The sequence below is a fragment of the Sphaeramia orbicularis genome, chromosome 9 (assembly GCF_902148855.1).
Source record: "Sphaeramia orbicularis chromosome 9, fSphaOr1.1, whole genome shotgun sequence".
Taxonomy (NCBI): Eukaryota; Metazoa; Chordata; class Actinopteri; order Kurtiformes; family Apogonidae; genus Sphaeramia; species Sphaeramia orbicularis.
The window spans coordinates 39,472,798-39,491,085 of record NC_043965.1 but is presented as its reverse complement, the minus strand read 5'-3'; the positions used below and the strand labels follow the sequence as shown (position 1 = coordinate 39,491,085).

Sequence of the window (18,288 nt, the reverse complement as noted above, 5' to 3'; positions counted from 1 at the left end):
ATATTTGTCATGCCGCTAATCTGAAGTTTTCTAACATTTTAATGTACTATAATACTAGTCATTACTCACTTCATGGAGATAATATGAAAAAAAAAAACTTTGATTAAGAAAATTTTGAAATTACAGTCTAATAACAATTTGCAATTGATTTACACTCAAATATGTTAGTGCAGGTTTATCAAGAACATAAAGTTTCATCAATGCTATGAATGTCAGTGTTTGGGATGATGCATAAGTGTCTACTATGTTGGCTAATATGTAAGGTTATAGTAGTTTTGGATTTTTCATTATAGTTTAGCTCTGTTTAGTTTTGACTTTTTTTTTTCTCTAATTCAGTTAGTTTTAATTCATTTTTAGAGCAGGTTTGCTAGTTTTTATTAGTTTTTGTTATTTTCTAAATGCTTAGTTTTAGTTTTTTTTTTAAGTCTTTTATCTTCTTCGCCGTCAAATTCAAATAAACCCCAGACAGGACTCTGCTGCTTTCTCCCAACTTTAGTCTACATGTTTCCAGGTAGAGTGGGGACGAGAAAATTAAAATTGCTAAAATTGCATGGGGGAAATAAATCGATTTCATATCATTCCGATACTGACAAAGACGAAAACGAAGGGAATTTTATCCATAATTTTTATACGTTTTTGTTACTTTTGTAAACACACAATACAGTTTCAGTTAGTTATCATTTTTTTCTTTTAATTATACTTTTATTTATTTCAGTTAAGGAAAATGTTCTTACAATTCTAATTTCATTAGTTTTCGTTAACGATAATAACCTTGCTGATATGGAACTAAAACAAAACCCATGAATATATAAGAGAACAGCTGGAGAATAGCTGTCCACTGTAGTGACCAGTATGCATGAAAGGGTTAAAAAAAAAAGAGCCTTAAATATTGGCCTCAGAAATCAGCCATTGACTGACCAAGTTTTTTTAAAATTGGCATCGGCTTTAGAAAAACTCATATCGGTCGACCTCTAAAGAGAACCAAAGAATTACCTGTTTTCTTTAGAAACAAAGCATTTCTGGTAAAGTCATGGGACACAAGCGGATTGTAAAGAATTTATTCGTACAAAAAAATCCCCAAAACACTAAGAAAATTGCATGATAAATATTTTGAATAGTTCGAAGCGTTCTGCAACTCAGTCAGTGGTGAATGGAAGCACTCACACGGAGCACAATGAGCCCACCCAAAGCACTAAATTCCAAACAACATCTGACCAAGTGGAGACGAAGTGAAGCGAATGAAAACACGCTCAATGGCAGATCTGTCCGTCACCACAACACACACTCCAGTCGTCGCACGGTGGCAGCATCAGGGCGTTTGCCGCAGACACACAAAGAAGACATGCCTTTAATAAAAGAAATGCTTTCAGTTGGAAAATGAGTACAGTCTGCAGTGTCAGAGTGATGGTCCTGAATAAGACATACAGGCAAAAATAAGAAACAAACAGCATAGTTACATAAAGTGGAAAGAAAAAAATATGATACATTATGATGTTTCTAAGAGAAAAAAAAGTGGTGTGAATAGACTAATTATAGTCTGGGTTCAGCAGGAGAGACTGGTGTTTCATGCAGATATTTTCTCACCTGACAACCAAAACAGGAATGTCAGGGTTTGCTCTGTAATTTCATTCTTTACCTTTAACTTTGGCCATGTTTGGTCATTTTTCATCCCTAAAAAGAACTCAGTACTTCCAAACCTGGCAACTTTTATGAAGACAATATAAGTCATAATCAATGGCTGTATTAATGGCTAAAAGATAAGTTGACAAATCCATTATAAATCATTAAAATGAACAAATGTTAGCTTCTAGGTTGTGAAAAATTCCCTCTGTTATTTCATACATTTAAATTAATTGGGAAAACTCATCCAATGTTTGATCTACAAACCTTTTTTATGCTAAATCTATTCACAGATTGGTTATGTTTACTACTGTGAGCTTGAAATTCACTAATTCCTAATCAGTAACATTCACAGTGTAATGTTCTAAGAGTCTAAATCAGGAGTGTCAGACTCATTTTAGTTCAGTTTAATGTGATCTTAAGTGGACCAGACCAGTAAAATTATAATATACTATAAATAATAATCCAAATTTTCTCATTGCTTTGGTGTGTAAAAAGTAAAATCATATTATGACAATGTGAATAAGCTGAACATCCATTTAGAACCTGAAATTTCTTAAAACCTGGGCCATTTGTTTCCAGTGGGAATCATTTCAATGTAACACAAAACAATGGATGGATTAGTTGTAAGCATTTAAACCACAGGTGTCAAACATGCGGCCCGGAGGCCAAATCCGGCCTGCCAAAGGGTCCAGTCCGGCCCCTGGAATGAATTTGTGAAATGCAAAAATTACACTGAAGACATTAATCATTTTAGTTCAGGTTCCACATACAGACCAATTTAAACTCCAGTGGGTCAGATCAGTCAAATACGATCATCATAATAACCTATAAATCATAATAACATCATAATAATCTATAAATGATCATAACTCCAAATTTTTGTCCTTGTAAATGTAAACATTTTCATGTCATTTTACTGTATTTACACTAAAACAAACTAACATTTCACAAAAACAAGAATAACCTTGACAAATATGAACATTTTAAAATGTCTGAAGTGTAATTTTAACAATATTCTGCCTGTTATTAAATCTTTTGTCTATTTATTGATCCACTGTGATATATAAGTTGTAATTTACACGTTTAAATGATAAACTGAGACATAAAACTGCACTTTGTTTTCTAAAGAAATTTCAGTTTGTTCATATTATTCACATTTTTTTAAAAGATAGTTGGTAGATGTAAACATTTTCATCGCATAATTTTACTTTTTTCGCTCTAAAACATAGAGGAAAGTTTAGAGATGACATTATTTATATATTATTCTGCTATTATTTTACTGGTTCGGCCCACTTCAGATCAAATTTGGCTTAATGTGGCCCCTGAACTAAAATGAGTTTGACACCCCTGATTTAAACCAAGTTATGATCAGAAAACAGCAAAGGTAAGACAAAATTCAATATCATTGCTTCATAATAGACCTTTATTTTTGCTTTTTTTTTTTTTTTTGTCTCGTGCTTAGTGTTAGCGCTGCCAAGTTTGTCTCATTGGTCTGTTTTATTAAATTATTCATAACATAAACTGGTCCAGGACTTAATTTTGTTTTTGTTTTTTTAGATATTTGTCCATTTACGTGTTTCTTGTCAAGATTCTGTTTTCATGTCTGACAGTTGGTTTTGTTGAACATTTATCTGATGTTCTTCTAGTTACATGGATGTATAGAATGTGTATATTTCTACAAGCGTGGTGTAGCATTACCATGGCAACACAGATGGAACTGTGGTTGTCTCAGGTACCGAGGCAACCAGGCTTAAGAAACTGCAAAAAATAAGTGCAATTTTAACAATATTATGTCCCTTCTTATTATTATTAACACAACTTACAGATCCCAGTGGATCTACAAATGCACAAAACATGTAGTAACACAAATAATATTGTTCAAATTACACCTTTTTTTCTTAAGGCAGTTCATGTTGTTCAAATTTTTTGTGATAGAATGAAATGTAAATATTTTCATAATGTAATTTTACTTTTTTCACGTTAAACCAATAAGAAAAATTAGGCTATAGGTTATTATGCTATTATTTTACGTGACGCCCTTGACGTTTAATATCTTCAGCGTAATTTTTGTACTTAAATATATGCATATGATCTAATAGAGTCTGCAGATTTTTCCAGGTTTGACTGATCCAAGACAAAATGCTTTGAGTATTTTTTTTATTTTTTTTTTGCCATTATGTGTTGGCCAATATACATTCACCGAAGACAGTTACGAGATAAAACTAGTAAACTGATTACACCCTAATTGAAGTATTATTTCTCTATTTACGTCTCCATAAATATTACACGTTGAACCTTTAAAATTGCTTTTGTTTATGCCTCATTTATGAAGGATTACAACTTTTGAACTATTAATAAAGCCATTATTCATAACTTTATGTGTTTACTGGCTAATGAATCTGTAATTTAGTCAGTTCTCTTGTTTCATTCCAGTAAATTAAAGCTCACCGATTTCAGCTCAACTGCTTTCCACACCTGAACAGTCACAAAAGAATGGGCAACAATGTTAAATGAAAATGAAAAAAAATGAAAAATGAAAAAAAAAAAAATGAAAAAAAAAAAACCAAAACAAAACAAGCCTATGATTAACAACAGGATTTTCCTTCTAAAAAAAAGATTTCATTCAAAAGGTATGCATTTTCTTATAAATATATCGCTTTTGACCAAACCTATTTGACTTTTTAAATATAAAAATCACTCTTTGGGTTGATCCTTCCCAACAACCAGCTGAGATGACAAGAAGACATCTGCATAGGTTTGCACAGCTGCATTACACATGAGTTCAGACACAGACAGACATCAGACATCACACTGTAAGTCATTCATGCTTGGAGATTTCAGGTCAACACATACTGCTGGATGGAGTCACAGATATGTCACCTAAACGGAAGCCCGGCAGCTAAGAAATCAAAGTGCACATGAAGTATTGAAGCAATGAGAATGGAGGTAGAACTTTTCTGTCGGGTGTTGTTCAGCTGTCGACTGCCGCAGAGGAAGTGTGTATGTGCAGATTTCATACATGCTTTTTTTTTTTGTGTGTGTGTGTGTGTGTGTGTGTGTGTTTTGTTTTCTTTTTAACAATATGAAACACAAACAGACTGATTGACTCTGACAGCTCTCCCTCCTTCTCAAGCTGATGTAAACATTTGGAAAATTTGGTCAACTAGGAAGATGATTGACATCATGAGGACGACGTCAGACGGTGCCTTTTCTTCCGATTAATGATCTTTAATGTTAAATATAGAATGAAGTGTAGAAAAATAATACCATCAGGACAGACGTTATCACCGACCGCAGCCGCCCAGAGGTTTATTCAGATGTCAGAGGGAAACATGAAGGTCTACTTGCATTTCATACAGATGGAAAATAGATGTGACAACTGATATATGCTGGTTTTTGGACGCTGACTGAACAAGGGAAGGTTTCATAACAAAAAGTCGTTCAAATGTCAGTATACTGAGCTTCTGAATGGCTTATTGACTACACTTTTATATGAGTAATCTGTGTAATTAGGCTATAAACAGCATCAGATATAGATGGTTTTGGTTGCATTGTAGGAAATGTAGGATCCTGCATTTTTACATCTTGATATAAATATATTAAAACAGAATAATTCAGCTCCTGCTTCAGTTTTTATTATTTAACCTCCTGAGACCCAATAAGTAAACATTTTCGCTGTTTTACATTACATAATTGCCTTAATTGGAAACAGCATATTGCAACAATTTTTTCAGATGCATTTTTTTATTTCCTTTTTTTTTTTTTAATATAATGTCCTTTTCAGTGGAGTTTTTTTTTTTTTTTTTTTAAGTAAAACTGTGAAACTCTTGTCCACTACAGAGGACAAAAATGCATTGCTGGGTCTCAGGAGGATATTATTGAAGATTTATTTGAAGATCGAGCTTTTGTTTATTTGTGGCCACTAGGGGGCAGCAGGGTAATAAACAGTTAAGGTGAATGAATGCTAGAAGAAGTGCCTGTTTATATGTCACAGCTGCAGTTGTAAGCATCATTCGTTGTAATTCCATAAATATCTTTCAGATTGTTGTAATTCAAGCGGTCTGAGACTTTTACCTGTGAAAATCTGCCAAATGACGCCACGATTTTGTTTAATCACAGGTGTTTTCAGAGAGGTAAAGGTGTGATTGACAGCTGTAATTATCAATCACTGATCAGATTCAATCAGACGCTTGGAGGTGGCTTCACTTTCAGCTCATTTATATTCTTATTTAATCTTTCGCAGAAGGACCATGTGCATTTTTTTTCTTCTGATTTCAAACAACCACAAACAATTACATTTTTTAAATATTTATGTCTACTTGATCACATTTACTCTTCTTTTTGCTTGGTTTAGTCTGTCTCTAACTGATATGCACCAGCTACTGAAGTTACAATCTTTTTGCTGTTTAATGTTTTGCACATGTTCTACATTTGGTTTATTGAAGCTGCTGCTGTTGCTGGTTAAAAACAAAACAAAACAAAACAAAAAAACATTTGACTGACGTTGAGACATTAAAAGGCTCCATAAATATGAAAGTAACTGCAGAAACAAGTGATTATGATCTGTTCTTCTAAATGAGTGTTTGCATTACAGTTTCACATTGTATTTATCTATTTATCAACTTGGACAATACATGCAGGCATTGTTGCATCTATTAAATGCAACCAATGCTGCATATATCGGACTTGGAGCTATAGTTAATCTGTAGACTTTATCCCTGGGTAATGTTTTTATAAACTATTGTTAATATAAAAATATATTTTAATTACTATATTAAGCCCCTTTAACTCTATCAAAGTGCCTGAGCACCCTTTTATCGGGTGTCCTTTTTCTCACATTGAGTGTCGGGCTTTAAAAGATGATATGTATAAAATCAAAAAGTGCATGGCTGTTGATAAGAAAATATATTTGTTTCATCGTACAGTACACAAACACGTTTATCTACCATCCTGATAAGTCCACCTTCTGCCTCATGTTCCTCAGACAAATGAATAAACCTGAGAGATCAGGTGGGTCGGCTCCAGAATGATGCTCCCTACCCAGAGGATGCTCATCATACTCTGTCCTTTCTCACAATCCTGCTGTGCCCCTCACTGTATATATCCACCTGTACTTCCCCTTGGCCTGATAACTGGGATGCATACGGAAAGAATTAGTGTTATAGTGTTCCCTCTCTACAGAGCTGGCAGTGGGGCAGTAGAGATGGTCGTAGGCACTACAAGGAAACCTTCCTCTTTGGAGGTAAACTTTGTGACTCTGTCCACGTTCTGTAAAACCGATAGCTTTCTAAAAGAGGGGCTGAAGCCTACGTGGACGTCTTATTCCTGTATTTCTATCTCTCATTGTCACCAGTCACCAATTAATCTGTGAAGAGAAGAGGAATGGGACAGATAAAGTGCAAAAATAAGCCCCCAACAAAAACCTCAGTTCGTGCCACAGGCCATCTTTGGCTGAGTTGTTTCCCCTGGTGTGTGTCGTCACTCCCTCACCCTCACCCTCACCCTCACCTCGTCTGTCTCTGTCTGTCTGCTGTGCTCGGGGCCAGTCCAATAGGGCTCAGTTCTTTTTGAAAAAAGAAAAAAGTCTCTTGTCCCGGTCGGAGATGCGGTGAGCTCGCCTGGAGGACTGACTGCCGTGGGTCCTCGAAGACCCTGACAAGGAGGAACGCCACTCGTCCTGGTGCTTGTCCATCAGCTGCTGGTCAATCACTCTGTGCATATCATCCTACAAAAAGAAGAAAGTAGGAGGTGAGAGCCAGGAAAAAGAGGAAACAATCAGGAGAAAAGGGCATAAGGAGAGGTGTTGGGGATGTTTTTGAGCAGATCGGATTCACTGCTGATCTTAAACTGTTCCAGACGCCACCATCACCTGACTTCCACAGTGTGTCTGCACAGATTCTGCAGGTTGCAACAGGTTCAATTTGACACTTTTTAAGACATTTATCTCTGTTCCTGAGGCCAATGACCCAAATCTAAAATGCTTAATATCGTTTAAACCTCTAATCCTATCAATACGTTGAAATAATTCAGATAAAATGCAGTTTCTCAGCTTTTCAACAGCATCACATGTGTCTTCTACATCAGGGGTATCAAATTCATTTTCTTCCGTGGGCCACATTCAGCTTAATTTAATCTGCAGTGGGCCAGACCAGTAAAATAATAGCATGATAGCCAATAAATAATTACAACTCTAAATTGTTTTAGTGCAAAAAAATAACATTCAATAATACCAGTATTTACATTCACAAACTATCCAAACAAAAAAGGATGTGAATAGCCTGAAAAAAATTGAATTTGTTAAGAAAGATAAGTGTAATTTTATTATCAGTATTCTGCCTCAACTTATCATTTATACATATGCATTACAGATCAGATCTACAAAGTTACAAAACATTTAGTAACAGGCAGAAAATTGTTAAAATTGTGCTTAATTTTCTTTAGACATTTCAGGTTGTTCAAATGTGTTCAGGTTATTCACATTTTATTGTTAAAGGATAGTTTATAAATGTAAACATTTTCATAATTTAATGACTTTTTACACTAAATCAAAGAGAAAAAAATTGGTGTTTTCATTATTTATAGATTATTATGATGTTATGTTTGAGTTTGACGCCCTAACTTGCACTTTGCAAATTCATCCCACGGGTCGGATTGGAGCCTTTGGCGGGCCGGTTTTGTCCCCCGGGCCGCATGTTTGACACCTGTGTTCTACCTCATCTTCTGCAGCACTGATGCACTAGAAATTCAATCACATCTTAAAATCACAGAGGTATGTATTTGCATGGGAATAATATAACCACAAAATCTATGTGTTTGCTGAAAAAATAGGTCATTTACAGTTGAATTTTTGCTTTATAAGTTAGAGACGTGGCAGATTCAGAAAGGATTAAAACAGTTGACCACCAGAATTATTACAAATTCCCAGAGGTCCACAGGTAATACTAGCCGAATGCAAAGAGTCCCACTGAAGATAAATGTTAAATAAGGTACTTTTTACTTTTATTCCCAGAGACAAGTCGTTTTCCTTTTACTTTAGTCAGTGCCTTCAGTGTAAGTTTTAATTGACTGACATATAAACTGATCCGCCATACCATTAGGACTGACAGGCAAAGTTGTATTAATTTGGTTTATCTCATTATAGTAGAACCTGTCAGTGGGTGGGACATATAAGGCAGCAAGTGAACATTTAGCCCTCAGTGCTGATGTGTTAGAAACAACTAAAATGGGCATGAATGGGATCTAAAGAGGGTTAAGAGTCTGGGCATCATCTCCGATAACACTCTCTCATTCCAATATCATATTAACACAAGTGGTGCCAGGCACAACAAACCCCACCCCTCGCAAGTATTGTAGCTTTTTTTGGCATTGATCCAGCTGATGTCATCATGTCTATGCGAGTGTTGATGTCAGCATATCAATTGCCTCGATATATGTGCCAAGTTTGAAGTAAATTGAAACAAAATTGATGCTTTTATAGACATTTGAAATTTTGCCCATTATAAGTAAATGGGAGAAAACAAGATTTTAAAAATTCATAAAGAATTTGAACTTTGACCGACTGTTTCCAAAATGTAATGACATCTATTCTGGGTCACTGCCAATCTATAAACTGAATTTGGTATGAACTGAAGCGACAGTTTTGCTGCTAGAGTGTTAACAATTAAAGAAACAAACAAACTGAACCAAAAACAAAACCCCTTGCCTCCCCTTCGGGGGGGGGCGGGGTAAATACCACCCGTTCAGCCTACTACCACCTGCTCAGTATCTCCCGTCTCTGTCCATCCCTCTCACCCAACAATACTAGAACTCTGGTTCATAGTCTGGTCATGTCTTGACTACTGCTACTCCCTCTTATTTGGTTTACTGGACAAATCCATTCATTAGTTGTGACTGGTTCAAAACTCTGCCGCATGTATCATCACCAGAGCCCCCTCCATGAGTCACATAAATAACACCTGTCCTGCAGCAACTCCACTGACTTCCTGTTAAATTTTGTATTATGTATAAAATTCTACATCTCACCTTCAAGGCCATAAACCACCTGACCCCTCAGTACTGTACCTCACTAACCTCCTCCACATAAACATTCCCACCCCCACTCTTAGGTCATCTTCATCCATCCAACTCACTCTCCCATATGCAGATTTATTTATTTTATCTAGTGTTTGTTTGTTTGTTTTATTCATTCTTGCTGCCCTCTGAGCCTTTGCATCAAAATCTCACTTTGATGTACATCTGAATGACAAATAAAGTCCATGTCTATGTTTACGACTAAGTCTATGTCAGTGTTTATGTCTATATCTGTCTATGTCTAAGTCTACGTTGATGGAGGCATCTGGCTGCAGATGTTTTGTCTAATGCACTTTATCTTCATCTCGTGGGCACTTTTAGCAAAGTTGACTTTTGAAGGTTTGACTTCATTTTGTGTTTTATGTACTGAAAACTTGTTTTCGTTTTTATATATGAAAGTTTGTGTCTGTAACTATTTAATGTACTGCTGCCCGTCTTGGCCAGGACACTCTTGGAAAACAGATTTTTCATCTCAATGAGGTTTTCCTGATTAAATAAAAGTAAATAAATAAATACGTTTATGTTTAAATCTGTCTATGTATGTCAATGTCAATGTCTATATCTATGTCTAAGTCTAAGTCTATTTCTAAGTCTATGCCTATATCTATTTCTATGTCTAAGCCTATGTCTATTTCTATTTCAAAGTCTACGTCTAAGTCTATGTCTAAATCTAAATCTAAGTCTATGTCTAAATCTAAGTCTAAATCTAAGTCTCTGTCTAAATCTATGTCTACGTCTACATCTATAATCTGACAGCATTATGATCTGCCAGGATGATTTTGGCATCTGTTTTCTTATTGTTCATCAGCGAAGATAATCAGTGAACCAATCTGCTAAAAACCTCCAGAGGACATAACAGCATGAGACAGAGTCAGGTGCAGAGACAGAGGGTGGAGGCTGTGGATGGGTCTCAGTGATGGCTGATGGTTTCAGATAGAAAGCGAGCTTGAATGTGCGTTTCTTCCGAGTCAGTAAACCGTGGCATGGAATGGCTCAGCGTGGCGTAGTCGAGTTAGTGCGGGATGGAAGAGAGACACGGCGTAGACTGGGCTCACCTCTAAGGCAGGAGGGGGGTACCACAGGGGAGAAAGGGTGGTACGGAAGCTGAGAAAGGCCACTAGATCAGAAACCACAAGAGCCAAACAGTAAAAAGCCCTGAGGAGGCAAACTGTAGGCAGGGAAAGAGAGAGGAAAGAGGTGCTAGTTACAGGTGAGGGAGGGAGGGAACGCACACGCACGCACACACACACACACACACACACACGCACACACGCACACACACACACACACACACACACACACACACAGTGTCCTCAGGCCGTATATGTACTGTAGATCCTCTAATAAAAACCAGTACACAATTAAAATCTGGGTCTGCCATAACCACACAAACACATAAAGACCAACTACCAAACACAGGATGGAAAAACAAGGACTACTACTACTGCTTTAAAATACGACTTTCATTAACCCTCCGGTATCCGGGTGCGCCTTTTAGGCACACTTTGCACTTCATTTTAAAAAACTTCATATTATTTTCACAATTTAAATAAGGTTAGAATTCAAAAGTTGTTCATTTTTGCATGATCTTTAAAATTCTGGCCACCAACTAAAGTTTGCACATTGTAAACAAAAGAAAATTACAAGACTAGCATCTGTCTCCCATGTGTGCCTAAAACACACTATTTCTTCCATTTGATATGTATGATTAGGGCTGACCTTGATTTACAAAAATAAAATCAAATTAGAGCAGGAAAATAAATCAATATATAATATTTAATAGTTTGATTTATAGGTGTGCCTTTTTGGCACACTTGGTGACAGATGTTAGTATTTTTGAACATTTGACCTAGCACCAAAAATAATCATGCAAATTAACCAGTGTTTGAGTTAATCATTGACATATGCCAGGCTGCAAAATCAAATAATATGTGATCCACTTTTTATGTAGTATATTGAAAAAAAATTATTTTTTTGTTTTTTGCATCTGAAAAAATGGTTTGTTTACATTACAAACACGGCATTTAAAGGTTAAAAAATGTGATAATTATTGAGTATTTGGTATTTTTATTTATGGCTCAAGCTGATGAAATAGAAAAAAGTGTAAAAGAATTAAAAACAAACTGTATGAAAATTGTTTTTGACATTATTCCACAAGTGTGCCAAAAAGGCACACTTGGTGCTTAGTAAGGGCCTTGGTGGACAGGATACCGAAGGGTTAACACTCATAATGTAAATGAGTAAAACACTATTTACAACACATGGCTCAGAATTACTCATCTAAAGTGTTATTTTCTGATTTCAGTCACTGCAGGTGTTTGAGTATTAACCCATAAAGACCCAAACGACCAAAATCATCTTCCAATATGCAATGTTTAATAGCTTCTGGTCCATTAACCTTATCAATCCATGTAAATAATTGGTGAAAAATTCAGTTTTTCATCTTTTTATGGTCATCAGATATGACCCATGTGGACGTTCAGAGGTTCTGTAGTTGTCATGGAAACACCGTCATCTACTACAATAATGATTGACCATGGAGTTGGATCAATGACAGTGGATGGAGACACTTGTTTTATGTTCAATTTATAAGATATTTGCTGAAAAAGTTACTTTTTCTTAATTTTTCTCTGTTTCTGATGTTATGATAATTAACTTTAATCTGATCTTTTATCGACATCTACATGATCAGAAAATTAAGTATGGGAAAATGAGGGATTTTTATCGAAGAAATGCAAAATACAGAGGATAATATTATAATAAATGGTGATAAATCACTTAAGAAAGGTTAAATATAGAGAAAAAATGTTGCAAAAGTAGTACTGGGACTTTATGAGTTAATACCTCAGCCGAACTCTCGTAACACAGAACAACCCTGTCTCTTACTAAAATGTGTTTAACTTATGTGTATCTAAACTGCAGCTGTAAATGTGATTTTCTTTATAAACGTAAGTCAATTGCATTACATTTATTCAGACAAAATACTAAAATGTAGTGAATTAACATCATTTCAATGTGGAAAAATTGTGACTTAAATATATTGAATATAAAATTGTAAAATGCTTGATTTAAGACAGAAACAGTTCGCAAATATGACATAAAAATAACTCAATGTATTTATTTATCTTTGATGTTAATATCTGAAACCAACCATAATCTTCTTCCAGTGCTAACCAAAGTAGTTTTATTGCCTAAACGTAATGATGTATGCATTTATAAATGTAATTATGATGGTAAAATATTATGGATTTTTTTGTCATCAATTAGAACATGGTGAGAATGTAATTTCTGTTACACAGGCATAACAAATATACTGGTCTCACTGGACTGGAGTCACTGACAAAGAAAAATTAAACCAAAAATGCTGGTTGGCTGTAGTTTCCAGAGTTTTACAAATATATAGTTTTGGGTCAAAATATGAAAATGTGAGAATTAATGAGAGACTGGGTTTTACTGAAAATGAATATTTGTCTCGGAGCTACTAGATCTACTTTAAAACACTGACTGTGCATTACAATACATTCACTTTAAAGGTTATTTCTAGTGGAAAACAACCAGCATTTTTGTTATTTGTTTTCCCATTCATCGTTTTAAAACATAAGATTTAGCACATTTAATTTCTGAGGCAGATGATTAAGAAAATACCCCCCCAAAAACACTGATATTTACAATTTCAAGTGTTGCAAGGGAGTCCGAATTTTCCACAGCATAAAGACATTAACCCATAAAGACCTAAAAAACCATTGGTGACCAAAATCATCTACCAATATAAAATGCTTAATAATTTCTGATCCCTTAAACCTATAGATCCATATCAGTAATGGGTGTAAAAGGCAGTTTGTCATCTTTTCATGGTCATCAGGTATGACCCATGTGGATGTTCAGAGGCTCCATGGTTACCATGGAAACATCATCATCTTCTACAACACTGACTCACCATGACAGCAGATGGAGACACTAAGTTTATGTTCAGTTAATGTTGAATATTGTTGAAAAAGTCACATTTTCTTCATTTTTCTCTGTTTCTGATATTATGACAATTACCTTTAATCTGAGCTTTTATGAACATCGACATAATCATTGAAGTAAATATGGAAAAATACCTGATTTTTATTGAAGAAACACAAAATACAGTGGATAATGTTATTTTAAAAATGGTGAGAAATTGCTTAAGAAAGGTTAAATAGAAAGAAAAATTCATCTGGGAACTCCCAGAAAAGTAACACTTTTTGGGTCTTTATGAGTTAAGGAAGGACATATTGAGTTTATGTTGACACCATAATGCAACAACTTCAAATCAAAACAAGACTATGCACTGAAATATGACCATTTCAAGTTATCAAAGAGAGCAAAGTGGAAATAAATCCTGCTTCAAATGACGACCCGTTGTATTGTAAAACTGTAGGTAAATAAAGACCCTTGTCACTATTAGAGGAAACACAGTAATATGACTTATTGACACTGATCCCACTCAAACAACTGAGAGACACACCCTAGTGTTAATGGAGTAATTTAGTGTATACAAACAGACTTTATTAATATAACAAGGGAGGAATGACACAAGAGAAGCTGTGGAGTTAAATGAGTGAAGAAAATTAATCTGTAGAGTGATCATTTTAATACTTCTATACTCTAGGGGAGCTGTATTTATGAATGTTAATAGGCTTTTCCAACATATTAGAGACCATTAGGTATTTACTGAAACACTACTTGTGACCTTTGACCCACCTGCCACGCCTCCAGCTGCTGCGACAGGTTGAGCTTCTGCTGGATGGCGTCCAGGAGCTGGCTGTTCAGAGACATGATGTCTATTTTACACTTGGCCAACTCCATTTCCACCGCTTTCTTCCTGAAAAACACAAGAAGACAGAGACCCTGTGACGTCCTCATCCCTCTTTTAAAAGTTTAATTAACCCTCTGGTATCCCGTCCAGCAAGGCCCTTACTAAGCACCAAGTGTGCTTTTTTCGCACACTTGTGGAATAATGTCCAAAAAAAAATTTCATACAGTTTGTTTTTAATTCTTTTACACTTTTTTCTATTTCATCAACTTGAGCCGTAAATAAAAATACCAAATACTCAATAATTGTCATATTTTTTAACCCTTTAAGTGCCGTGTTTGTAATGTAAACAAACCATTTTTTTGGATGCAAAAAACACAAAAAATTAAATTTTTTCAATATACTACATAAAAAGTGGATCACATATTATTTGATTTTTGCATCCCGGCATATGTCAATGACTAACAGCAACATTGGTTAATTTGCATTATTATTTTTGGCGCTAGGTCAAATGTTCAAAAATACTAGCATCAGTCACCAAGTGTGCGTAAAATGCACACCTATAAATCAAACTATTAAATATTATATATTGATTTATTTTTCTGCTCTAATTTGATTTGATTTTTGTAAATCAAGGTCAGCCATTATCATAATTATCAAATGGAAGACATAGTGCGTTTTAGGCACACTTGGGAGACAGATGCTAGTCTGGTAATTTTCTTTTGTTTACAATGTGTAAATTTTAGTTGGTGGCCAGAATTTTAAAGATCTTGCAAAAATGAACAACTTTTGAATTCTAACCTTATTTAAATTGTGAAAAATAATATGAAGTTTTTTAAAATGAAGTGCAAAGTGTGCCTAAAAGGCAGAGGGTTAAAAGCCATTTGTTTCCAGTGGGAATCATTTCAACGTAACGCAAAACAACAGATTAGCCAATAGCAGAAACTTCATTCAATCAAACCAAGTTATGATCAGATAGACAGACAGACAGACAGACAGACAGACAGACAGACAGACAGACAGACAGATAGATAGATAGATAGATAGATAGATAGATAGATAGATAGATAGATAGATAGATAGATAGATAGATAGATAGATAGATAGATAGATAGATAGATAGATAGATAGATAGATAGATAGATAGATTATTAATGTCGAGGGAAATTCAAGACAAAAAATCAGATCAGTTTTTGAGTTTAAGTGAAGGTGGAAAGAGTCTAGTGATTTTATTTATGTGAATGAATGAATAAATGAATGTTTAATTTCAAAAGACACAACACAACCACCAACAAAAGCAAATGCCAAAAGCAAATTATCAACATAAGACAAACCAAAACAACACAGAAATGTATACTAATATACAAAAGACATAAGTAATAGAATTTTAGCGTAATTTACATGTAAATACTTAATCCCACCCCTTTCCCAAAATCAGATATTAAAATATTTCAACCTCTTGATATTATTTTAAGATGCAAGTGGTTAATCTTAATATTAAAATAAAATAAGATAAAATAAAACAAAATATCTTTCTTATTATTATTATTTTTGCCTCACACTAAAAAAAATAAGCAGAAGAGAACCCACCGATATTCAAACATTTTGATCCCCATATCTCATCAAAATCATCTCTTTAACCTGTGGACGTTGTTTTAACTCCACATTAATGCTGTTACATAATTATACCCAGACAGTAACACAAATTTCCTCCTAGTTGTGTGTACCTTATATTTTTAAAATCCCCTTCCCTATTAATAAATGTTTTCTGGATTTTCTTTAGTTTTTATTTATTTATTTGCCTTAAATGTGATTTGTGCTGTTTAAAAATGTATCTGATCATTGATCTTTAGTATTTTTGACTAGATGACTAATGACTTGGTGTTATATTTTAAATGATCAGTGAATTAAATATAGAAAAATACCAGATTTTCACTGAAAAATGCCAAATGCAGAGGATAATGCCATGAATAGAGCCATGAATGAATTTAGATATATTTTGTAGGGGTATGATTGTTTAAGTATTAGGGTTTGTTATTGTTTATGATATTATTTAGGGTTTTGTGTGATCATGTTGATGAGGGAATATGTAATGGGCATAGATATGGGCGGAGATGTTAATATAGGCACCTACTCACCTGTGCAGATGGAGAGAGAGAGAGAGGTTTGAACGGGGACACTGTATTTTTTGTTGACCACTATTTTCTTTGATCAGTGTAATCACTTTAATTACAAGTTTGTGCATGGTATCATAAGTTGATTATACTTTTTTCTGTTAATAAAAAGCTTAACTTCTTTTCGAATCGTAGTGATTTTTCTCCATTAACCCTTTCATGCATGAATTATGAGAACCTTAATCAATTTTTTTTTTTCTTGAGTGATTTTATTCCTCTTTAGGCATGAATAAAACTATGCAATTGAAAATTTTTATGAACCTATTTTTCATGGATTTAAAAAAATGTCCACTCAGCAGGACATTTTTTTTTTTTAACTCAATGAAAATGTAAATAATTAGTGTAAAATACAGTATGTCATCTTTTCACGGTCATTAAATATGACCTATTTGGACGTTTAGAGGCTCTGTAGTTACCATGGAAACACCATCATCTTCTACAAAATTGATTCACCAGTAAAACCCATGGAGTTGGATCAATGACAGTGGATGGACACACTTGATTAATAATAAATTTGCTGAAAAAGTCACTTTTGTCCCATGTTTTCACTGTTTCTGATTTAATAAACTTTGAATTTACTCTGAGTTTTAATGAACATCAACGTGATCGACAGAATAAATATACGACAATACCTACTCTGCACTGAAAAAATGCCAAATACAGAGGATAATATAATAATAAATATGGATAAATACTTAAAAAAGGTTAAATAGAGAGTAAAAAATCATTTGGGAACTGCCATAAAATAAGTGCTGGGTCTTTATGGGTTCAATATTAATAACATTTTATTTCCTTGCCTTTATATTCACTCATGCAGATATTATGCCGGTATTGTTATAGAGGTTAAATGACATTGAAGAATAGCTGTCCACTGTAGTGACCACTACGCATGAAAGGGTTAAGCACATCAGACCAAGGAAAGCCCTGTCCTCAGCCTCTCAGTGACTCTTTTTTGTTGAAGTCGCTATAATAATAATAATAATAATAATAATGATAATAATAATAATAATAATAATAATAATAATAATAATAATAATAATAATAATAATAATGGTGATGAATCACTTAAAAAGGGTTAAATATAGAGAAAATATATTTAGAAGGCACCACAAAAAGAGCTGTAGGTCTTTAAGGGTTAAGTTAATTTGAACCATTTGTGATTCGGACATTGTCTGCCTAGTGTTTGCTCTTACTTGGCTATGGCGTCATCTCTGTCTCTGATTGCGCTCTGGAGCTGTTCGCTGGGTTCTCGGACTTCAGCCATCGCCCTGATTCGCTCGTTCTCCTCCCTCAGAGAGCACATCTCTACAGAGAGCAGCGCCATCTACAGGCCACAACACAGAACAATAGACAGGGGTTAGAGACATGGGAATCAATCAGCTGAATCAGTTGAATCGGGCATCTGCACAAACCCAGGACCCAGTCAAAGTATCTCCAATATAATCCTTATTTATCTCATGGTGCCTGTTTCACATCCTGTCAGCTGGGCTTCTGTCGGAAACAAGTGGCATCTTCCTGAAATAGAGGAAGCTGTGTTTTTAGGAGTGTCTTTCTAAGACTAGTGACACTTTCACCAAACTGGACCAACACATTCCTAGGACACATAGACAAGATGGACAACAAAAGGAGCGTGTGAATAGA

The 18,288-nt window shown here is 34.7% G+C and overlaps 1 protein-coding gene across 2 annotated transcripts in view; it reads right to left on the bottom strand.

Annotated features, from left to right (window-relative positions):
• Positions 1-5,539: 5,539 nt before the first annotated feature.
• Positions 5,540-18,288, bottom strand: part of bicdl1 (BICD family like cargo adaptor 1) — a 61,433-nt gene continuing 48,684 nt past the window's right edge. For both annotated transcript variants that reach the window (XM_030142701.1, XM_030142702.1), the window contains 3 exons: positions 17,841-17,971; positions 14,422-14,542; positions 5,540-7,348 (listed from right to left, as the gene is read on the bottom strand). In XM_030142701.1, coding sequence (XP_029998561.1) covers positions 7,181-7,348; positions 14,422-14,542; positions 17,841-17,971 — 420 coding nt within the window. In that variant the 3' untranslated portion in view covers positions 5,540-7,180. The remainder of the gene's footprint in view (positions 7,349-14,421; positions 14,543-17,840; positions 17,972-18,288) is intronic.